Source organism: Durio zibethinus, chromosome 7 (assembly GCF_047325235.1).
Source record: "Durio zibethinus cultivar Kanyao isolate XHJ-2024 chromosome 7, ASM4732523v1, whole genome shotgun sequence".
Classification (NCBI taxonomy): Eukaryota; Viridiplantae; Streptophyta; class Magnoliopsida; order Malvales; family Malvaceae; genus Durio; species Durio zibethinus.
Genome location: NC_143168.1, coordinates 23469603 through 23494464, shown reverse-complemented (window position 1 = coordinate 23494464; position 24862 = coordinate 23469603). Strand labels below are relative to the sequence as shown.

Below are 24862 nucleotides of genomic sequence, written 5' to 3'. Positions count from 1 at the left end.
CAGATTTATTATCTTTGTAAAAAGTGCGAAGTCAAATTCCAGAAAATTTATAGAAAGGCAAACGGATTGGCTGATGCATTAGCTAAAGGAGGCTTACTTGACATACTTGAGAACTTCATTCTCCGGTGTCAATGTTAGCTACAGGGTCAGCGAGGTGAAGTTCCTCATTTTCTTGTTTACTACTAGGGGCGCTTTTCTACTTGTTATTTAGTTGTGAGTTAATCTTTATCTCTCCCATATTTGCTTGTTTTATTTTGGTGTGTATACCAGGCTTGGTTGCTGATGCTGGGTTTGTTTCGGTCTTAAATTATGGTATGTATCAGGCTTGTTCCCAGATATTGGGTATTGCGGTAATTGTTATAACATAGACAATAAAAAACCTATAGAGAACGAAAGTGATTCCATGATGGGAGATACTTGTCCAAATTATATGAGGCGGACATCTATGAGAACTCTCATTATGATGCAATATTGCTAAAAGAGGACTTGAAGAATACAAATTGAAAAAAGGAACACTGCTAAAAAGACAAGATTTCTAAAGTTTTTTTTTTTTATAGAGAGATTTTGATTAAAAAAAAAAGTAATAGTCTGATGAATGTTGCAATATTAGTTGTCGTAACTCTAATTACAAAAAATCAAATACTTTTGATTTTTGACAAAAAAAAATTTATAAAGTTAAAAGACAATTGAAGTGAAGAGGAAAAAAAAAATAATAATGACATGGCATGAAGTTTTCCATTCCGAAAAATAAGATTAAAAATAATAAAGATTTTATTTTATCTTAATGCCAAAAAAACCCAAGTAAAAAGCCTTATGAATTTATAATAAAGAAATTATTTGATACATTAATAATATGATTTTTTAACTTTATAAATGGGGTTGAGGTAATAATACATGTCTCATTTTTTTAAAAATAAATTTTTTTATTTTTTAAATATACGCTAAATAACATATATCATCATTTTAATCTCACTTATAAAATTAAAAAATTTTACTATTAATATATTTGGTAATTTTTCTTTATAAAATAAAGCAAAGTCCATAAGTCAACATAAATTGAGTGATTCCTTACATGATCATGTACCCAAACAAGAAAAAGACACCCAGATAATCATGTATCAATATTGATGAAGAGTGACTCTCATTGCTAACCAATATTTCTTGACACAAAATATGGAGTATAAATTATAAATTTAGGGCTTCAGCTCTATTATTTCATATAATTATTTACAAAAAATGACATTTGATAAATTTAAATTTTAAAATAATCATTTCTCTTATCCCGCTCTTCTTTATAAAAAAAGGAAAAAACTATTTTCCTTTTTAAATTTTTTTCCATTTCTTCTCATCTCTTTCTCTTTCTTATTATAATGATCATCACTTGAAACTAAATCTTCTGTGTTTGTATCAAACCTACTCGCTAATCCTGATATACTTGCCAAGGCGATTCCAGCTGGACAACAATGTGGTGAAACATCTTCAGTCACACGATTCTGATAGAATAACAATTAAACCATTGTTTCAACTTCAACATCCATCAAATAGAATTATTTGGGATTTTATGTTTTTTGAGGCTTGCTTATTATAGTGACAAGCCCATGTGCTTTTTATTCGCGGAAACATACAAAGTTAAGAAAAGAGTTGTTATAGCAAATACTAGAAGATACAAATTGAATTTAACTTATGGATTGGCATCCCTTGGATGTCTCCATATTTCTGCACGTTCAGTTCAAGTGTGTCTGAATCGAGGAAGCGTTTATAATTTACTTGAAAACATGTTTCAATCTTAATAAAAACAGAAGGAGATTGATATCTTGCATTCTCAAATGCTAAAAATGGTTGTTTCAAAAAAAGGCACAGGAAAGCCAATTTACCAACTATTTCTTTGATACACTTGAAGTTGTGTATTAATCTGCACATTGTGAAAAGTTTTGGTAAACTGGGTTTTAATGTCTGGAATATTGCAATTTTGCTCAGCTTTGGTGCACCATTCTGCCACTCCTAGTCCAGTGCATTAAATCTAAGATTTTTAGCTTGTATGTCCTACACAAATACTAGAATTCGCCTAAACCCGAAATCTATTTATTCTTTATTGTTCCAAATAAGGCAAACCTGTTAAGCCTATTATAACGATGATTAACGAAAGAACATGTTCAAGTTTCTAAGTGGTTATAGATCTTCTGTTTCTCCCACCTATTTAAAAATGAAATTTGAATCTTTTACTATCTTTTGCACCAGCTATGTTGAATCTGCATCGAAAGCAGTTCTGATACATGACTATTATTTCTTGACTACTCTGAAATTTGAGAATGGAATTTCCATGCCAAAAGAAAACGCTCAAACCTTACAATGGAGCACACATACTAACCCCAGATGGAACTATGGCACGTAATCCACAATTTCTACATTTTTAATTTGGTTGTGCTTTATGTGAGAGCACTCACTGTCCAGTTAGCACGGTTTAAATAAATCCCACATCACAAAGCGGAAAGTAAGAAGGGCGAGAATCTGCTCATAAAAGAAGCGGATTTTGATAAGTTAGAGCATACCTTTCTCGGCCTTTTGGCTAAGATCAAGTGTAGTATCTGTTCTTATCAGTTTAATATCTGATACGTGGGCCATTGGCTCACATGATATTAAATTTATTTTTTTAGGGGGAGAGTCCACCTACAATAGCTTGCTATTGGGGCTCTCAAGCGTCGCCTGAGCGTTGCACTACAGCTTTGGCCTGGCGCACCCCACCAAACCGAGTCCAATCATTTTCGGCTCTAATGATGTAACGAGAGTTTTTGCTCTTATGAGATTGCGGTTACCTTGCTTCAGTCAGTATTCTGGTGGAAAAATAGTTAATTGTTTTGCGTTACAGTTTCTTCTGTCATCTTTCTGGTGGAAAACTAGTTAAAGGGTTGTTCCAACAGAGTTGAAGTCTTGAAATGGTAGCTTGTTTGATATAATGCCCGACAGATTGTCTTTATAGCAAGTTAGTTCTTGTTGAAGTGTGATGTAGAGGTTCTATATGTACGTCTTCTATTGTATGGCCCTGTATGCAAATTTTAAGTTTGATTATGACTGCAGCTGTGAAAGTGTAAGTCTGTTTTTCAGTGACCAGGATGATACGCAACATTTGTGATAAAGAGGTCTTTAATTAATGTTACCGGGCACAAAGATTTACTAGCCAAGCTTGTTTTTCTCGCAGCAATAAAAAATGTTTTTCCCTTTGTTGTTTCCTCTTTAACTTGCTCATACTTTTATTGACAGGATAGGACAAAATCATTGGATGGTTACAGAAATACTTAAGGTATATGATCACCATATTGAAAATGAGAAAAGATAATCCAAATTATGCATTGAAAATCAATAGAGGGATGAGACAGAGCTGTTATCTGAGATCTCAACATGTTCCTTACATGCCTAACTTGTGATGGATTGTGGCCAAAATGTTCCTCATTGGAAAATATTAGACAAGGTTAAGATTTTGTCTTAAGGTAGTGAAACTCAAAGCGTGTTTCCTTTTATTTAACTTCATGTAGCAATATGCCACAAGAACAGTTTTCTACATTTTCATTATTTCCTGACTAACAATCATGGGCCAAAAGGGAGATTTCAGGACATAAAGAAGAGCTTAAACTCAAGAATGGGTCCTTGAGATTGACCCCAGATGAAATTACCAGAGCTCATTCACAGCTCTTATCGCCATTCTTTCATGTGCAATTGAGTTTATTCAGTAATCTTAACCCTTCTCTTGTATCATTCTCTTGTATCATGCAGCTATTTGAATAGATTGATTCCCAGGTTTTTTTAAAAAAAACTTGATATATTTATTCTAACAAGAGAAAAAAATCATACATAGACAAATGAGATTCACAATTCTAACTAAGAAATTATGTCATAAGATAATGATATTGAGTTTTATACATAGTAATAAAAAAATTCACATCAATTAAATTGAGATTATTTCGGATATATAAATATTTGTATGTCCAAAATAATTCCAATTTAACTATGTGAGATATTATTTTTTGCAATTCAAATTATAAAACTTACTCAAGTTTCAAGCACACCATAATTATCAATTTATACATTCTAAAAAGTTATTTACCGATTCAAAGGAAACCCAGCTTAAGCATCAGAAAAGCTTCAGCTTCCTTCATTTCCAGAAAGTTGTCCATCAACTCATTCCTTCTTGTAATCAGCAGTTCAATTTTAGCCTCCGCCTGATTAGCTTCTATTTTTGCGGCCAATAGGGACTCAGCCGACTCACTCAACTCTACTTTCGTCTTTGCCAATTCGGTTTGCATCAGCACAACCTGGAGCCTGGATTGGCACCGATGCAACTTCTTTCCAACAACTTTGGCCCTACACCCTTTTTCGCAAACGGCCGACAAATAAATTAAAGTGAGACACAAGAAATTGTGGCTTGAATAAAGAATCTTGAAATATACGAAAGAAGACAAAAGACATTAAAATCTTGGGTCCCAAGGCCATGCTTTTGTCCCTCAAGGATGTGACACCACGTTTTTTGTTTCTTAACAAAATGCTCTTGTATTCAACTATAAAAACTCAATAGATATTTTATTAAAATAAGCCTGACCATGAAAATATATATATATATATATATAATTAAGATTTTTTTTAATTGCTCTTTTTGAAAATTAAAGATAAATTGGAAAATATCAACAATTTTCATGGTGTTAATTGGAGGGAAAAAATTAATCGTACCGGGGCTGGTGCTTTCCCTGCTCGGAAATTTCTTCCTGCCTTGTTTCCTGTATGACCTGAAAGTATATGGATTGGAGTTATAAATATGACAATCAATGTATAGAAAAGCACATGTATTTTATTTTCTTCTCTTGGTTTCAGAAAATTAATGATAAAAAAAGGAAGTACATCGTTGATTTTTTTTTTATTCAACGGGTATAATTTACAATTTTATGTAGTTCGATAAATGTTTTAAATAACTGCAATTAAATAATATTCAAGATGTCTCATGATAAAACACACACCCAGCAGTTAAAACTTGATTAATTTTTAGTTTGAAATCTGAATTTGAATCTTAAAAAGAAAAGAGATTTCTAAGATAAGAGAAAATTACTTCTTATTGTATAATATAAAAATAACATATATTAGAAAAATCTTAAAAATAAACTCCATGACATAATCATTACATGAAGTTCGGAGAAATAAATTAAGAAAAACCAAATAAACAAATCAACGTAAGGTTAAATCAATCCTACGCAAGGAAGACTTAAGCTTAAGATTTAAAATTCTTCCTCTTTCTTTTTTTCAATTGATCAAGTTATCAGAATCCGATATGTGATCATTGAAATTAAAAATATTACTTTATGATAAAAAAAATTGAATGGCTTAGGACCAGGAGCTAGCATTCCTTTGCTATTCATATTTGGAATTTGGCGACAACGATTGCCATCTATTTTTGATTCCATCTGGCAGGCAGGAATCGATCAAAGTTCTCCAGGGAGACAAAGACAAGTAATATAAAATGTTCTAATGTTAGTTCAAAGTTCGAACTGAATTTGACCTCGAGGGTCGTGAACAGTTCAAAACAACAACAAAGTAACCTATCTAATCTAAAGCCAGAGCTCTAAGGTTTTGGTATCAGCCCAAAGAATGAAAAAATGGAACCAAAACGCACACATTAATTAGGTTGCTGTGTGTTTTTTCAGTTTTTCTCAGTCAGACAAACCTTTTCCCAGCTCTTTTTTCTTTGCTTATCAATTCCATGTTTAATTTCAGCTTTTTCATATCTTCTCCTTTCTGGGGGATGAAATAAACGGAGATGTAATCAGCTCATGATGATTATATGAAAACAAAATATACAAGAATTGAACAGAAACAAAGTATACAGCAATTAAAGGAAAGGAAATTGAAGAAACTTTATACCCTTGGCTTTTCGTAGCGTGATCTTGCAATCCCTCTTGTCATTTCAGTGATCAGTGACAGAAGTGAAGCCTGCCAATTCGAATGAGTGCTGGTTTGCTATCCAGCTTCCGCGGGTTTGGCTTAATATACTAACTAATATATAGATGACGAGGACAGGCTAGTGTTACAGACCGCGAGTCTTAAACTAAATGACGATGCTAGGCATAAGCTTCCAGCCCGTGACACTGAAAGATGCATCTAGACCGCTTGAGCTCAGGTCAAATTAGGCGTGCACTGGCTTTAACTTATTTGCTTAAAATAAGTCAGTTTTGGGTCACTATCAAGTTCAGAAAAATTTTGATCATATTTTTTAAATAAAATTTGTCAAATTTTTAATTAAAAATGATTAATAAAAAGTATAATAAAAAATTAAAATCAATAGATTAAAAATTTTCGTTATATAAATCAAGTGTATAAAATTTAAAAAAATTTTAATAACTTTCTATATATATTTTTTATAGATATTTTTAATCAAAATGATAATTTTTATTGTTAAATAAGTATAAATTAAATTTGAATTATAATAAATATTTTTAATTTTTTTTTATATTATTAATTTTTACATTAAACTCTATCGATCTATCAATTTAAATTTTTTATTAAAATTTTTTAAAAAATTATTTTTAATAAACCTAAAAAATTTTATGTAAGTTTCTCTTCCGATATTATATTATCTGTTTTTTTTTTTTCAATATTGGTAATTTTTTCCTTAATTGTAAAGTTATTTAAAAACTTTAGACATTATTAATTGGAAACTAATAAAAAGGTGTGAGATAAAGTTAGACATATATATATATATATATGTATTTATGTACGAATAAATATTAATTATTTCAATATCAGTTGAAAAGATTCAACTATAACTATGCATCCAGGTACATTTTAATGTCATGCATCACACGTAATTTAATTCTTGCATTGAAGCTAGAGGTTTAGAGCTCACAAAACCCTTTCATATATTTAGCAAAAAAAGTAAAGCCTAGTACTAAAATTTACTTGTCATAACAGTCTATAACCATTTCGGTATTGACTCTGACACAGAGGGATTAATTTTTACTGCACCAAAGTCGATATTGGGGCCAAAATCTCAATTGTATTTCACGCGCTAGTGCCATTTTGGCCCCCAAACATAGTTCTGGTGTAATAAAATCTGAATCTTCATCATACTGAAGTCATTCACCCAAAGAAACAAAGCTAATACTTTTGTTAAAGGTGCTAATTGATCTATTGAATTTATTTTGCTCCTATCAAACTAGGATTATTGTTTAATATTAATTCTTAAAACCTATGATTCATTGTACGGTTGAAATTACTGGAGTTGAAAAAAGAAGCATATTGCCTTGTAATTGGATAAAAAGGAAAAGTAAAAAATATGTCAATTTATATGATAATCTTATCTTCATTTTAATTTCTTTTCACATGTGAAAAGTAACCCATAATCGAAAGTAACAAGCTCATTACTACTATGATTGAATCCTTTAATATTTCTGTTTAAGATCTTGATAAAAATACTCTGTTTACATTTGATAATAATAGTATATGAGAGAAAGTAACGAATAAAACTCGGACATGTAATGATTAAATTCTCATCCTTATGTTCATTTACAAAAATAAGGCAATCAAACTCATTTTCCAATATAAGTACACGTTGTTTTGTTTATTGCGAAAAGGCTACAAAAACCAAAGATTTCAATCATGATCTTGCAAGAATTATTATAGGATTGATTTGGTTATAATCTTTTAAATAATTAATATTTATCGGCTAAAATGAAAAATGATTAAACAGAATCATAGTGATAGAATTTAAATTGATGTGAATTGGTTTTTGTTCACTCCTAAATTTCATAGTCTTGTAATTGCATCAAACTTACCCAGTGTTTTAGATAAATATCACTTCAAAACATTTTCAACTTGGTTAATTAAGATTAATTAAATACTTATTTGGTGAAAGATCTATCAAACTTTAATTCAATTTAAAATTGTTGTTTTTCTTCTAAAGGTTCATATATAGCTTGTACAAACCCACTTTCTCTTTTTTCTTTTTTTTTTCACCCTTAATCATGTGAAATTATTAACAAAATATAAGGAAAAAAATCATGTATTTTTTGCCTTGAAAAGAATCATGTTAGTATGCCTTTTTTTTTGGGGGGGGGGGGGGGGTGAGGGGGGTTCAGAAAAGGAGCAAATTATAAATTTAGAAAAGAATTATATTAGCATTCAATGATGTGGACTTCAGCTTGGAAAAGTGCTTAATTTCGTTTTCGGATTGAAGATTGAAAGAACAAACTAATGTTTTCAATCGTGTGAAAACTTGCATAAGGTCTATGAAAATCGAACAAAAGGTCGATATATCGTGCGAAAAACGGGGAAATCGAACGATCACTTGCTTTAAGTCTGTAGAAATCGAACGTTTACGAATTTAATCGGAAAATTTGACTTCAATGTTGGAAAATAGTACAACTATAGAGAGTAACTTCATTTTTTTAAAGAAAAAACAACGTCCATACATGGATAATGAAGTGATCGATTTTTTAAGTCTAAAAGTCCTTCTCATCTACTCAAATGATGGATTAAAAAGAGCCTGTTAAAAATCTATCACTTCATTAAAAAAATGAAAAAGCAATTTACATCTCGATACCGCTCGAACCCTTGCAAAAGTCCACAAAAATCGAGCGATAGCTTATGATAATGATAAATTAACATTGAAACCATCCAGATTAATGTTGATTGAAAATGACCATATGACAGTGATCAATGAAAGTTTTGATGGAAAAGAAAGTGACATCTTGCATTATATACATGCATCCTTATCTCTATACTAAAGAAACATGCAATCCAGCTAAAACGTGAATATTCTTGCAGTCCATATTATAATTCTAACAAAACATAAAGAATAGGATGATGAATTATTATGTTTTCGAGCATTTGATTTAATGATAAATTTGTAGATTTAAAAAAAAAAAAAAGGTTAAATTTGAATCTTCAATTCATTGGATTCGATAAAAAAAAAAAAACGCAAAAGAAAAAGAGAATCATTACAGATTTTGCTGTTACATGAGAAATAAGAACCTATTTGGTTCCTTTTTCCTCGTTTCAACTTGCCTGCCTTGAAAATATATGCTTGTTTGCGGTTAGTTTTTCTTCTTTATGTTATCTATTTCAGTACTTTCATTTGTAAAGAAAAAAAATACAACTAAGAATTAGTCAAAAAATTTAAGCCTAGCTACCATCATGGCCAGATTCTTCAAAAACCAAGTACTTATAAGTTAGAAAATATTAAAACTAGAGCCCAAGCCAAGAAATCAGCCTTTTCTCATATTACACGAGAAAGAAATCACTCATTTTAGTATCAAATTTGATCTAAGCATAAACTTTTTTCTTTGAAAATAATGTAAAATAAAATCAATTTTTTAGTCTCAAGATCAAGAGAAAATATATAATGATGTCCCATAAGGGTAAGATATTATTTCAAGATTAAGGTTAATGAAATCTCGAATTTAAGATTGATGGTCCAAGCTGCCTTTCCATCGGTCTAGCTTAAGGACCATGATGGGTTAGAGGGACTGATCGTGTTGCCCAAACTATTCGAAGGGAAGAATCAAAAACCCAAAATATCAATGGCAAAAGAAAAAGTTTTGCCGTATTTCAGTTGAAACACTAAATTTTCAAAACCAATTTTATTTTGGTTATTGATAAATGAATGAAATAAAAAAGAAAAGAAAAGAAAAAAGATAGAGTGAGACTAAATCTGCAAGAGAAAGTAATTAACCTTACCATGTGTGAAAAGAAGGGTTGAAAGATCCAAGCGTCAAAATCATCATCATTGAGAGAGAGAGGTAGAGAGAGCAGGTGGTTCGAGGAAGCTGCGAGGAAATGGGTTTTATTTATAAGCAGCGAAAGATGGCAATGGCAGGTGTCGTTTTCTTTTTTAGTCAAGAGCTGTAATGTAATTATACCTACTAACAAGGGTTTAATTTTTATCAAGTAGGTATGGACTTTGAATTTTTAATTTTAATGATTAAAATTTAAATTATAATAATTTTAAATAAAAAATGAAGGGATGAAGATAATATAAGAGAGCAACAGAGAGAAGAAAAATGAATTTCCCCTACTTAATTTTGGTTGAAGAGATTAAAAAAACAATATATTAAGTAAGGACCAAAAGCCTATAAATAAATTAAATAGTAATTAGTTTTATTTGAACATAAGTAAATGGGATTCGACTTTCATTAAAAAGATTTAAAAGTTGTAAATTATTTTATTTTCCTTTAATCAAATGATGAAAAAAAAAATACTTTTTTACAGAAGAGATTATAATTTTAAAATAAAAAAATTATAGATATTGAAATTTAATCTCAAAATATAATTTTTCAGGATCGAAAAGAATAATTATTTTATGTACCTTTTCCTTCATATTTGTGCTTATAATTTGCTGTAACATATTCTTTAAATATGAAGAAATATTATTCACTTCGTTATTGTTTCATCACTACTCCCTCAAAAGTCTCCCTATTTACTTGAATTAATAATTTAAGTTAGCTTGCCGACATTTTGAAACTTGCAAGTTGCAATAACTTATCACATAGTACTCTTCCATAGGCTTCCACCATTAAAAGATCACTGGACCACAAAACAATGAAATGGAATATATGATAATACAGAATTAAAGCATATTAGAATATGTTAACTCATGTAGCGATTCATAGCTAAATTAGATTGAAATCGCATCATCATTGTCTTATTTTATTTTCTCTATTTTCCTCATTAATTTTTTAATCTTTTTAATTATTATTTTTCAAAAACCCTAATTTATTTATCAAATTAAAGCGATAGATCAACAGCAAAGGGCGAACATATTTCTAGTTGCTATGATAATTGTTGGAAAATTGAAAGAGCGGATGTTAGTTATAGATGCAACCTGAAATAAAGATTGCATCGTCTTGATGAAACGCAATCTCCAAAATTCCATGGCTCTTCTTTGTTTAAAAAAACACTTCTTTTTTGGAGCTATAAAAGCACTAACATGCAAAGCAGGGGTTGTTTCATGATTACAATAGCAAAAGCAGTGCTTGTGTCGAATCCACCAATTAATCCTGCTCAGCTTGGTTCACCATTTTGCCACTGCTAGTATTTCCAATGCATTAAATTAAAGCTGTTTAGCTGCACTTTTATACCCAGCAAATCTTGTTTCTCCTTTGCAAATACTAGAGTTCTCATTAAACCTCAAATCTATTTCTTGTTTATTGTTCCAGACAAGGCAACCACGTTGAGCTTATTGCACCAAAGACAGTTCTTTTACATCCTCATTATCTCTCGACTACTCTCATGATTGAGAATGGAGTTTTCATACCAAAAGAAAGCGCTCAAACTTTACAATACTAACCCTAGAGGCAACCAAGGCAGCTAATCCACAATTCCTACGCTTCTTTGGTTGTGTTTTGATTCATAACATAGTCAAAAGTGACCCAGAAACAGCCTTCTCAGGAAGGGTTCTCTCTTTATTCGAGCACAGCAGTTAGCACGATATAGTCGGTTTATTTAAATCCCACATTACTAAGCCAACGTAAAATGGAGCGAGAAGCTGCTTTTAAAGAAAGCGGGTTTACAAAGAACAGTTCCTACCTTTCTCGGCCTTTTGGCTAAGATCAAGTGTAGTATCTGTTCTTATCAGTTTAATATCTGATACGTGGGCCAACGGTCCACATGATATTAAATTTATTTTTAGAGGGGAAGAGTTCACTACAATAGCTTGCTATTGGGGCTCTTGAGTGTCTCCCAAGCGTTGCACTGCGGCTAGGGTCTGGCGCACCCCACCCAATGGAAGTTTAAGTTATTGGGGCAGTTAGATACCAAGTCTTTGGGGTTTAGGTTGAACGTTGCTGAGTGACGGAGTAGGTAGCCATTTATAATTTAAGAGTTGCGGAGTATGTAGTGCGAGAAATTAGCGTTAAAAATATACTTTAGACTAACTAGGTGTTGCATGTGCATCCTGGGAAGAAATTTTAATAGACATGGAGTAGTTCAATGACTGCTTTAGTAGGCAAAATTTTGCCTCACCCATCAAGTAAAACTTAGAAGCATTTAAGCTAAGAAATGCTGCCTTGTTGCAATGGAAAGTGTTCAAATCCTCGTACCAATTTCCCTGTTGGCTCTGACTTGGTCATTTACCACTGCGTCTGATCCTAGACCTCTTCAGGATTTGTGTAGCCATCGAGGGTCTGATCCTAGACCTCTTCAGGATTTGTGTAGCCATCGAGGATGCCAAAAATGGTCGTATGTTCACCCTTTAGTTTGGTTTGAATATATTCTAATCTATGTCAAAATTAAAGAACATTCAGCAAAGAACCAGAATATGTAAACAACTATACAATCCAAATAAAATCTCTTATCTTATATTTCGATCATTCATAACAGTGGTTTGTTAATGGGAAGTTTTGCAAGGATTCAAAGAATGCCAAAACAGAAGACTTCTTTTCAGGATTCATCGTGCCTGGAAACACATCAAATGAACAACGATCAAAAGTCACTCCTGTCAATGTTGAACAAATACCAGCACTTTAACTCTTTTGGCATATCTGTGTCACGGGCCGAGACTCAACCTCCGAACCCGTGTGGCTTCGTGACCCGGGCATTTACCCTTCCGGCGTCTCAGATTAGTCTTCCTGTTACGGTTCACATCTTTGTGAGGTATTGTTCGCTCTAGCCCCCTTGGCCTCACGGTTTTGTCTTATAAAAAACGCCTCACAAGGCGAAAGTGGTGTGAACACTTTTATACCCCAGTGACCTTCCTATTATGTTCGATGTGGGATTCAGGACTCATCCTTAGGTTCGTGATATTCTCTCGCACCCAACCTCGTGACGCCCTCGTCATGGAGGCTGGCCACCCCGCTTACCTCCCTCGAGGTGCTTGGCGTGGATCGAACGGTTTAAGGCTGGCTTTGATACCATTTGTTACGGGTCAAGACTCAATCTTCGAACCCGCACGGCTCCGGAACCCGGGCATTCACCCTTACGGCGTCCCAGATCAGCCTTCCTATTACGGTTTACACCCTTGTGAGGTATTATCCACTCTGACCCCCCTTGACCTCACGATTTTATCCTACAAAAAACGCTTCACAAGACGGAGGTGGTGTGAACCCTTTTATACCTCAGTGACTTTCCTATTATGTTCGATGTAGGATTCATGATTCATCCTTAGGTTTGTGACATATGCAACTTGTGGCCTAAACCCTCCTCATACCCTCGGGCCACAGAGATCCAAGTAGTCCTGGAAGGCACACTCTATGTTGGCTTTGTTACATCCCACATAATAGTCTCATCACTACAAGTCCTATACCCTAGAGATGTTTACATTTTTCCAATTGATCTAATTCACTTCCAGTTCAATATAGGGAAACTAATGCAGTTGCCTTGCGGTCTCAGCAGCCAGAATCCCGGTGCGATTACCATTGCAAATGCAGTGTTGGGATAACTACCAATTAAACCTGATGTTCTTGCCAAGACTTTCCAGTTAGACTAAGAATGTGCTTTACCTATCTTCGGTCACGTTTCTAGTGGAATAACAATTAGAGCATTAATTGTTTTCAACAGACTTGAGATATTGAAGTAGTGGCTTATTTCTGATGATGACAGGTTTTCTCATTGTAGAAAATTAGTTCTTGCTGAGTTCCTAAATGTGTGAATATTTGGATGAATACGCATAAAAATTAGTTGCCCAGATCACAAGAAACATAAAAAATTTCCAAAAAAAAAGGCTGTTCTGATTCTTCTAAGATGGATAAATTAAGAAAATAAGAAAGCAGCAACATACACTGGGCACAAAGATTTACAAAGCCAAAGCTCGTTTTTCTCCTCGGAAGAAAGTGTTTCCCTTTTTAGTGTACAGAGAATCCTTGGATGGCTAGAAAGATATTTATGCAAAGGCAAGATCACCATTGTTTAAAATGAGTGAAAATCAATGATCCAAATACGCATTGCAGAATAGATGGAGAGAAGCTGATGTAAGAGATTTCAACATGTTACAATTTCAAGGTTAAAATTTGGTCTTGAAGGTAGTGGAACTCAAAGTTTTGATATTTATTTAATACTTAAATTGTACAAGAATTTGCTTCAAGGATATAGGTTTCTAGGTTCACTTGTTTCTTGAATAACAAACATGGCCTAAGAGGGAGATTTGAGGAAAACAAGAAAATGCTGAAACTCATGAATGAATCGTAGAGAAAACCACTGATGAAATCATCAGAGCTAATACACATCTCTATTCCCCATATTCCTTCATTGCACACAATCGAGTTTCATCAGAGCATTTTTCCTTTTATTCCACATTCCGCCGCGAAGACGAGACAGGAGAGTGAGCTAAAATCTGATACGTGGGCCATTAGTCCACACGATATTAAATTTTTTTTTAGGGTGAGAGCCCATTTACAAGAGCTTGCCATTGGGGCTCTCAAGTGTCACCCAAACGTTGCACTACAGTTAAGGCCTGGACACCCCACCCAATAAAAGTTTAAAGGGTTGGGCTAAGGCCTAAAACCCACTCTCTATCATCCCTCAGGCAAAGCCCCAGGTTTGCAGCATTAAATATCCTGAAATGCCCATATAGTCTGGGCTGGTCATGGGTTGGGAGGATCCATGCAATAGACCCTGAAGGATGTCTGAAGCCCAAGGTAGCCTATGCCATCTGTCATTTTGTGAGGAGATAAACATCAACATTCCAAAAGTAAATTAGAGGTTGCTGGGTTATCTTCACAGAAAGTGAAATGCAACCAACCAAAACCAATTGCCTAATACTCATTGCAAGAAAAGCAAATAAAAACTCCATATTTAAATAGAAACCGTTTTGACATGAACTGTACTATGCAATTGAAGCATACAAAATGATTGGTAAAAGAACTATTTAACCTAAAAATGTCCTCCAACACAAGACAAGTTTAGAGAAGAAAAAAAGAGAGGACACCATTCTTTTTGTCCACCCTTTTTTACCTCTAAACTCATTTCATGATCTTTTCCATATCATAATCCACAATCAATTCCCTCTCCTCTGTCTGAAAGGTACCAGAAAAAACATCTTATTTCATCATGTTTTAATGTCAATCTCAGTTTCTTAATGGTTTTCTTTGTCTTGTTGTTCTTTACAATATGTAAGTTGGTGAGGATTTCTCGTATTATTCTTCTTTGGATGAAATAAGTTTCCGATCAATGTTACGTTCTTAACATTGAACTATTCAAGTTTAATCTTTGTTGTCCCGTTTCTTTTTGACATGTTCTAGATTCTTATAATTTGTGGTTTTACTTCTGAGAAGAAACAAAGCATTCATTTGTTTTGTTTTCCTAACATTAGAGAATATTATTTTTGATACATTAGGAGAAGGTCAAGGTAAGTTTGTTGCATATGATTATGAAGAGAAAAAGATATTTATATTCTTATTTCTTTGTTTGTGAATTTGAAGTAGGTTCTACAGAAAGATGGGGGATAGGATGGTAGGTACATATTGGTGTTACATATGCTCTCAAATGGTGAATCCAACAATAGAGCCTGAGATCAAATGCCCTTTTTGTGAGTCCGGATTTGTGGAAGAAATGACCAGCATACGACATTACTCCAACACCAATGGCAGTGATTCAGGATCAGTGAACACTCTTTCCCTTTGGGCTCCAATCTTGCTTGGTTTGATTGGTGGTTTAGGTTCTTCGCGGTTGCGTATCACAGGCAGGGAGCAAATCAATGATAGCAACCCACAGGATGCAATGGATGATGAACTAGGAAGAGAATTTGAATCCTTGCTTAGGAGGAGGAGAAGAAGCTCAGCTTCAGCTCTTCGGATGCTTCAGGATATGCGTACTGGAGCAGCTTCTGAATCAGAGACTTCCGAAAATGGTAGAGATAGGAGTGGTAGAATGATCTTATTTGATCCATTCAATGATGAAGCCTTAATTGTTCATGGTTCATTAGGTTTTAACCAGGGACAAAACTCAAGTCATAGGGCAGCCAGTACCAGCAGCTCTTTTGGCGATTACCTGATGGGACCTGGTTGGGATCTTTTGTTACAGTATTTGGCAGAGAATGATCCTAACCGCTATGGAACCCCACCAGCACAGAAAGAAGTAGTTGAAGCAATGCCAACTGTTACTGTAGAGGACAATGTGCAGTGTTCTGTATGCTTGGAGGATATTGAGAGTGGAAGTGAAGCAAAGGAGATGCCATGTAAACATAAATTCCATGGTGGGTGTATTACTCCATGGTTAGAACTGCATAGCTCTTGCCCAGTATGCAGGTACCAGCTGCCTTCGGACGATTCCAAGATTGAGGCAAATGTCACCAGAAATAATGAAGGGAGAGTTGGCACTAATGATGCCCAAAGTGGTAGCAGGGTAGGAGCTGGAAGAAGGTATTGGATCCCTATTCCATGGCCTTATGATGGTTTACTCACCTTACCAGGTTCCCAAAGTGATTCTACTTCAGCTCCCTCATCGGAGGCTATGCCAGGAAGTGCAAGTGCAGCTCAGACAGATGATAATTGACAACATTTACCCTTCAGATTACTCTGTTAAGTATTCCTGGCCTAGCCAGAATTTTCTGCAGCATGTTTTGCTGCATTTATCATTCAGGTGGTCTCTTTGCTGCTGTTGTAACTTTGTTTTATTCCAAAAATGAAAAAAAAAAAAAAGATTTTATTTATATATTGTATCAATAAACTCTTGAGAATTGATAAAAACAAAAAAGGATGAATTGATTAAATATTTCCTTTCATGAAATTGCAATGACATAACACTCATGTAAAATTGTCCTCCAACACTCAATCAAACTTGTTTATTAAAGCTACCAAAATTAAGATAGAAAGAAGGTGTCACTAGCTAGAAGCCGCAAAAAATCTACTCAGTCTCTATCAAACTGTCAAGATCTTAATCACTGAAGGGTGCAATGTCACAACTGAATCTCCAGGTTTGCAAAGTCCCTTTGCCTTTGCATATTGAAGGGCAAACTTGGTTGTTTCCTCAGTAGACTCAGTGTATGAAGCTTTTGCAGAGCCAGAGTTCAAAACAGGGATCAGACCCCTGAAAATAAGGCAATGCCTTGCTGGAGCTTCATCACTGCAAGACCACTCAAGGGAATCTGTTGTTATCTCTGGGATGATAATAGATAAAATTGGTATACTTGGCCTATACTTCGCCACCAGCTTTGCTGTGGTTCCACCTTTGGTTAGGACCAAAATTAGAGATGCTTTAATGCAATTAGCTGTCCTCACAGTTGAGGAAGCTAGACTTTCTAATGGGCTCATAGGCACTGGTGCACTTACCATTATTCTCTTGAAAAGATCTCCATAGTTTATAAAGTTTTCTGCCTCCATGCAAATTCTAGCCATGGTTTGAACAGCAAGGTCAGGGTATGATCCAGCTGCAGTTTCTCCACTTAGCATCACACAGTCAGTACCATTAAGAACTGCATTGGCAACATCAGTTGCTTCAGCTCGAGTAGGCCTTGGAGATTTGATCATAGACTCCAGCATCTGAGTTGCAGTTACCACAGGCTTTCCTTGTATATTGGCCTTATGAATCATCAATTTCTGAGCCAGAAATATCTTCTCAATTGGGATCTCCATTCCCAAATCACCTCTTGCAACCATAAATGCATCTGAATTTGCCAGAATTTCATCAAAATTACTAACCCCTTCTTGATTTTCAACCTGCAAATCCACAAAAAAAAGAAAAAAGAGGAGGAAGTTAAAATGGGGAAAAACACATCAAGTGCTAACTTTGTCAGCATGTATTCGACGAGACTACAAGTCTCATTGTCTGTTAAAAACAAGACAAACCTTTGACATGAGAAGAATGTTCTTTCCATGCTCTCCCAGCAGCTTTCTGACCTCTACAAGGTCTAAACCTTTACGAACAAAAGACAAGGCGATCATGTCTATCTTATTTGGAACACCCCATTGCAGGATATCCTCTTTGTCCTTCTCTGTTAAGGTTGGAAGATCAACCACAACCCCAGGAAGATTAACATTCTTCCTTTCACCCAGAACTGCAGAGTTCTCACAACGGCAATGTACCAATCCCAATTCCTTGTCACAAGCCAAGACAGTGAATGTAATTGTCCCATCAGAACACAAAACAACACTCCCAGGTTTCAAATCTTCAGCCAACTTTTTGTAACTCATACCGATCAGATTCTCATCACCCTTTACGCTATAGTCAGTTGTGATAGTAATCTGTTTACCCTGAGTAAGTTGTATGGGCTTACCATCCTTCAAAAAACCAGTTCGAATCTCTGGTCCCTGAAATATTTAGAAAATAGTTAAAAAAAACATTTTCACGAAAAAATTCTCCTGATTATGCCCTACAGCTTCAACAATCCTACAAGCCAAGTAACTACAGGCTACACCATTATCCTTGAAAAGGAAAAAAAAAAATGACAATGCGGCAAGGTAATGCTTTTCTGAAATAAAGTAAATTCATTGAAAGGAAGAAAGCTATTTTTAAAAAAAAAGATTAGCTTGAGCCTTGAAGCTGTTGCGCCTGAAGCAATAATCACAACAATACAGAAGCAATAGACAACAATCAATAATCAAATGCGCAGGAAAAATAAAGCACACCAAGATTTACGTGGAAAACCCTCCAGTGTAGAGGGAAAAAAAACCACGGGCCACCAGAAAAATCTTCACTATCAAATAATAGTTATACAAAGTTCTTCTCTAGCTAAAACTAGAGCTAATCAACAACTAGAGAAACAATTGGAGAAATCTCACCAAATAAGTGACTCAACAAATACACCCTGGATTTGTTCCTAGAGAGCTTCAAACCCGATCTTCACCGTTCAGAATGTATAACTCTGAATCATAAACCTCCTGACAAGGTTCCAACTCAATCGGACCACGGATCGACTTCCGTTCAACCAACTCTCCCTTCTCCTTTTTCTCTCTCTGCTTTTCCTGGCTTTTCTTCTTTCTCTGCTTGGTTTTCGACACACACCTTAAACAACCCCACCTCTTTTTTATTAAGTAGCTAGGGCTCTGTGTAAAATAAAAGATCAAGGCCCATGGCCTTTACTTGGTCCAAAACCACTTACATGGGACTGGACCCCATTTTCCTAACAATCTCCCCCTCCAGTCCCATTAGAAGGAGATTCATCACCATAGCAATTTCATTTGGAACTTACCTTGGCCAGGGAACTCATTCCGGCCAAGTTACTGCAAAGCTCAAGCTTTTCCCTGGGAAGTATCTTAGTCAACATATCTGCCACATTTTTATCAGTATGGACTTTTTTCAATAGCATCTGCTGTTCTTCAATCACTGAACGTAACCAATGATATCTAACATCAATGTGCTTTGTTCTAGCATGGTACATGGTATTCTTACTCAAATCTAAAGCACTCTGGCTATCACAAAATACCACATACTCTTTCTGATTCAACCCCAATTCAAAAAGAAAACGTTTCATCCAAAGCATTTCTTTACATGCTTCAGTTGCTGCAATATACTCAGCTTCTGTAGTTGACAAAGCAACACACTTCTGCAACTTAGACTGCCAAGATACAGCTCCTCCTGCAAAAGTGAACAAATACCCTGAAGTAGATTTCCTACCATCAAGATCGCCTGCCATGTCAGCATCAGTAAACCCTTCTAGAATTGGTTGTGAAACTCCATAAGTCAAACACATTTTTGAGGTACCCCTCAAATATCTAAAAATCCATTTTACTGCTTCCCAGTGAACCTTCCCTGGATTAGAAAGAAATCTGCTCACTACACCAACTGCATGAGCAATGTCAGGCCTTGTACAAACCATAAGATACATTAAAGAACCGACTGCAGAAGAATAAGGAATACTAGACATAGCTAGTTGCTCTTCCTTAGACACTGGACAAGATTTCTTACTTAGATGAAAATGGTTGGCAAGTGAACTGCTAACTGATTTAGCATGTTGCATGTTGAATCTACCAAGCACTCGTTCAACATACTTTTCCTGTGACAACCACAGCTTTCCAGCTCTCCTATCTCGGATAATGTCCATACCAAGAATCTGCTTTGCTGGACCTAAATCCTTCATATCAAAGGACTTAGACAATTGTTCTTTCAACCTGCAAACCATACTAGCATCTTGTCCTACAATCAACATATCATCAACATATAATAATAGGATAATGAAGTTACCATTAGGGAATTGTTTAATATACACACAAGAATCTGCTGCTGTTCTTTTATAGCTATGACTCATCATAAAAGAATCAAACTTCTTGTACCACTGTCGCGGAGCTTGTTTCAAGCCATACAAGCTTTTCTTCAATTTGCAAACTAAGTGCTCTTTCCCTTTCACTTCAAAACCCTCAGGCTGATTCATATAAATGTCCTCCTGCAAATCACCATGCAAAAATGCAGTTTTAACATCAAGTTGCTCAAGCTCAAGATTCAAACTAGCTGCCAATCCCAGTACCACTCGAATAGAACTCATTTTTACAACTGGAGCAAAAATCTCATCAAAATCGATGCCTGGTTTCTGAGAAAAACCTTTTACTACCAATCGAGCTTTGTACCTCACTAGTTTGTCACCATCCTTTTTCAACTTGAACACCCATTTATTCTTTAATGGCCTCTTCCCTGTTGGAAGTTTAACAAGATCATAAGTACCATTCTTTCGTAATGACTCCATCTCTTCTTTCATTGCTTTTAACCAGTGCTCTCTATCCGGAGTAGCCTGCACATCTTGAAAGCTTTCTGGCTCCCCTTCACTGGTAACTAAAATAAAATCTGAACTTGAATACCTGGTAGATGGCCTGCGCTCTCTAGTAGATCTTCTGGGCTGAGACTCTACATCACTTGATGCTGAAGGTAGCTCCCCCTGCTCAACACTCTCAGGTAGAGAGGATTGCTCCCCCTGCTCAAAACTAATAGCATCTGGCTCATCACCAATTGTAGCTGGCTCATCCATATCCCCAAGTTCTGTTTCTGGCTCATTTTCACCATCTGTGGCTCTTTCCTGTGAAATCCCTGTCGGTGTTGAAACATCACACTCAACAGTAACTCGTGTAGTCTTCTCATTTTTCTCAAGATCTGCTATGGTTTCTTTTTCATGAAAGACCACATCTCTGCTTCTGACTGTCTTTCTCTTTACTGGATCCCATACCCTGTAGCCAAATTCCTCATCACCATATCCTACAAACACACACTGTGTAGCTTTACTATCAAGCTTTGACCTCTGCTCTTTTGGTACATGCATGAATGCTTTACACCCAAAAACTTTTAAGTGAGAGTATGAAGCATCTTTTCCTGTCCACACTCTTTCTGGAATGTCAAAGCCCAAAGGAACTGATGGTGACCTGTTAAGTAAATAACAAGCTGTGTTGACTGCTTCACCCCAGAATGGCTTTGGTAATTTTGCCATCCTCAACATACATCTGATTTTTTCCACAATGGTGCGATTCATTCTTTCAGCTATACCATTATGCTGCGGTGTTCCAGGTTCTGTCCTCTCATGCCTGATCCCATGCTTTGAGCAATACTCTTCAAAGCTTTTAGATGTGTATTCCCCACCATTATCAGTTCGAATACACTTTAAGGGTAACCCTGTCATCCTTTCAACCATGGCATGAAATTTTTGAAAATACTGCAGTACCTGACTTTTATATTTCAACATATACACCCAAGTTTTACGTGAAGCATCATCAATAAAAGTAACAAAATATCTGCTACCACCTAATGACTCAACCTCAATGGGACCACATACATCAGAATAAATTAATTCCAATCTATTTTCTTTTCTCTGAGAACTTTTACGAAAAGAAACTCTATGATGCTTACCAAACAAACAATAATCACATGAATCGAGAGACATACCTTTGGTCAAGGGAATGAGAGAGTGCCTTGCCAAAACCTGTAACCCTTTTTCACTCATGTGTGCCAGCCTCCTGTGCCACAAGTTTGCTGAAGCATCATTTTCAACGGTATTTACCTGGTTACCGTTCAATTGCATCCATGTCTTATACATTGTGCAGCATAGTTTTCCCTTTGCAACTACCATAGATCCTTTGAGAAGCTTCCACTGTCCATTCTTTTGTCGGCTTTCATATCCCTCCTTATCAAGGACATTAATAGCAAGCAAGTTCATTCTCATATCTGGAATGTGTCTGACATCCCTCAAAGTCAACATGCAGCCTGTACTAGTTTGTACACCAATATCACCAATCCCAACAATCTGCGACACACTCTTGTTTCCCATCTTGGTACAACCAAAGTCTCCTGCTTTGTAAGTTGTAAACAACTCTCTCTTAGGAACACAATGATATGCCGCTCCTGTGTCAACTATCCACTCAATGTCGGGATCACTAACATGATTACAATCACCATGTGTACAAATCAAAGTAACTGAATCACTATCTGAATTCACTGCTGCAACATTGCCATCATCTGAACTCTTGCCTTTCTCATCTTTTCGCTCTTGCTTTAAGATTCTACAGTTTCGTTTTATATGACCCGCCTTACCACAATGGAAACACTTCACTTTACCTCTAGACTTGGATCTATGTTTAGACTTACCACGGCCTTTTGAGTCCTGACTTCTGTCGATGTTTCTACCCCTGTTCTCTGTGACCAGAGCTTGATTCCCAGGGTCTACATCTTTTCGCCTCGCTTCTTCATTAAGCATACTGTCCTTTACCATCTCTAATGTCACCTTATAATCAGGAGCTGAATTAAGAACAGTCACAACTAGAGTATTCCAGCTGTCTGGCAATGAACCCAAAAGAAATAATGCCTTCATTTCATCATCCATCTTAAGTTCCATAGTAGTCATCCGATTAAATATATCTTGAAAATCACTCAAGTGCTCTGTAACAGATCGTCCATCCCTGTACTGTAAAGTTGTAATTTTTTTAACAAGCATAACTTTATTCATACATGTTTTTCTCTCATATAATGCTGCCAATTTTTCCCAAACAATGTGAGCATCTGACTCCTGCGCTACATGATGGAACACGCTGATATCAACCCATTTTCTGATTGTAGCCAGCGTCTTTCTACCTAGCTTCTTCCAGCTTTCATCTTTCATATCTGCTGGTTTAGCCGAATCACCCAATACTGGCTCATACAAATCTTTACAGTATAGATGATCCTCCATCATAGGCTTCCAAATTGAATAATTTGATGCTGTCAATTTTATCATGGAACCTGTATCACCCTCCATGATCTCAAACAGAATTTACTTCTATCCTGGGTTGCTTCTGTATCGATGTCTCAAAATAACCCTCGCTCTGATACCACTTGTTGCGCCTGAAGCAATAATCACAACAATACAGAAGCAATAGACAACAATCAATAATCAAATGCGCAGGAAAAATAAAGCACACCAAGATTTACGTGGAAAACCCTCCAGTGTAGAGGGAAAAAAAAATCACGGGCCACCAGAAAAATCTTCACTATCAAATAATAGTTATACAAAGTTCTTCTCTAGCTAAAACTAGAGCTAATCAACAACTAGAGAAACAATTGGAGAAATCTCACCAAATAAGTGACTCAACAAATACACCCTGGATTTGTTCCTAGAGAGCTTCAAACCCGATCTTCACCGTTCAGAATGTATAACTCTGAATCATAAACCTCCTGACAAGGTTCCAACTCAATCGGACCACGGATCGACTTCCGTTCAACCAACTCTCCCTTCTCCTTTTTCTCTCTCTGCTTTTCCTGGCTTTTCTTCTTTCTCTGCTTGGTTTTCGACACACACCTTAAACAACCCCACCTCTTTTTTATTAAGTAGCTAGGGCTCTGTGTAAAATAAAAGATCAAGGCCCATGGCCTTTACTTGGTCCAAAACCACTTACATGGGACTGGACCCCATTTTCCTAACAGAAGCATGATAAAAGTTCCAATCTAAGAAAAATTAATTGCCTTTTAGTAGAGAACATGAACAGGCATAATCTTTTTCCATTGCTTTGAAACTTGGACAACAAATAGTACTCCATTAATTATCAACAAAAACACCCTTTTCAGTACACTTAAATCAGAAAGAAAACACTGCAATTCAAACCAAACCAAAGAACTTTACAACATTAATCATAGTAACAATCCATAAATCAAACACAGACTAAAACAAGAACCCGAGAAGAAAAACTTGAGAAAAACAAACCATATATAAACGAGAGTTGCCAAAAGAAAAAAAAAGGGTACCTTAGTATCCAACATGACAGCACAAAGATAGCCAGTGTTGATCATGGCAGTCCTTAGATTATCCAAGGTTTCTTGGTGGTATGCATGGGAGCCATGCGAGAAGTTGAAACGAGCAACGTTCATGCCAGCTTTCAAAAGCCTCTCAATCATCTAAACCGACCTTGAAGCTGGTCCTAAGGTGCAAACGATCTTTGTCTTCGGCCTCACCATGCCCTTTCCTCCGCTTAGCTCGTTCTCCATAGCTAAGGAAAAATTAAAACCAGGGTTTAGGTTAGCGTTTAGTGATGGAGGATTAATGGAGGTTTTGAGAGTTTGTATTTGAATGGATTTGACTTGAAGTTTTGTTTTATATAGAGTTTTTATTTTAGTAAAAAAAAAAAAAAAAAAAAAAACCTTAATGAGAGTCCTAATTCCTTAGGAATCAAGAAAAAAAGTTTAAAATTTTATTTCCTTTTGTTAACTGATGTCTTCCTTGACTACCAAACCAAATAACAATATAATTATTAGGAAGAAATAACTGCATTAATGATTTCTTGTTTCTTAAATAATGAAAATTTTATTAGTATTTTGTTGTCAATTTTAAGTTTTTTTGCAATATAATTTATTTCTAACTTTCAAAAAAGACACCATGTATGGTATAGGCTTATAATAATATAATTAGTTGCTATTAAGTTTATATGAGCAGTAAAAGAACCAATTTTTTTTTATTTGGTCAGGTAAGAAACTATTTTACAAGAATTTTAATATAAAAATATCAAATTATTGG

General features: G+C 35.3%; 3 protein-coding genes, 2 non-coding genes and 1 pseudogene across 7 annotated transcripts; 4 read left to right on the top strand and 2 right to left on the bottom strand.

The window, feature by feature from the left end:
* Positions 1–2545: 2545 nt before the first annotated feature.
* Positions 2546–2742, top strand: LOC149518197 (U2 spliceosomal RNA). The gene has a single exon (XR_016343870.1). It is a non-coding gene; the product is annotated as a U2 spliceosomal RNA (small nuclear RNA).
* A 1118-nt stretch (positions 2743–3860) lies between these two features.
* Positions 3861–6154, bottom strand: LOC111277077 (uncharacterized). Its single transcript, XM_022863225.2, has 4 exons — positions 5902–6154; positions 5705–5775; positions 4720–4775; positions 3861–4363 (listed from the first exon to the last, which is right to left on the bottom strand). Exons 1-4 carry the CDS (start codon positions 5941–5943, stop codon positions 4104–4106), a joined length of 429 nt encoding a protein of 142 aa, XP_022718960.2. The 5' UTR covers positions 5944–6154; the 3' UTR covers positions 3861–4103.
* A 5404-nt stretch (positions 6155–11558) lies between these two features.
* LOC149518196 (U2 spliceosomal RNA) lies at positions 11559–11754 on the top strand. The gene has a single exon (XR_016343872.1). It is a non-coding gene; the product is annotated as a U2 spliceosomal RNA (small nuclear RNA).
* A 986-nt stretch (positions 11755–12740) lies between these two features.
* Positions 12741–13566, top strand: LOC149518195 (uncharacterized). Its single transcript, XM_089763937.1, has 2 exons — positions 12741–12998; positions 13322–13566. Exons 1-2 carry the CDS (start codon positions 12741–12743, stop codon positions 13409–13411), a joined length of 348 nt encoding a protein of 115 aa, XP_089620063.1. The 3' UTR covers positions 13412–13566.
* A 1213-nt stretch (positions 13567–14779) lies between these two features.
* On the top strand, positions 14780–16618 carry LOC111277076 (E3 ubiquitin-protein ligase SIRP1 pseudogene; annotated as a pseudogene). Of its 2 annotated transcripts, none has more exons than XR_016343667.1 (2): positions 14780–14991; positions 15390–16618. The product of XR_016343667.1 is annotated as an E3 ubiquitin-protein ligase SIRP1 pseudogene, transcript variant X2 (transcript). The 2 variants fall into 2 exon arrangements; XR_016343666.1 differs by having other exon boundaries at positions 14788–14991; positions 15393–16618.
* Positions 16619–16649: 31 nt separating this feature from the next.
* LOC111277075 (pyruvate kinase, cytosolic isozyme-like) lies at positions 16650–24408 on the bottom strand. Its single transcript, XM_022863222.2, has 3 exons — positions 24097–24408; positions 17754–18215; positions 16650–17624 (listed from the first exon to the last, which is right to left on the bottom strand). The coding sequence occupies exons 1-3, from the start codon at positions 24244–24246 to the stop codon at positions 16827–16829; spliced, it is 1410 nt and encodes a 469-aa protein (XP_022718957.2). The 5' UTR covers positions 24247–24408; the 3' UTR covers positions 16650–16826.
* Between the last annotated feature and the right edge of the window lie 454 nt (positions 24409–24862).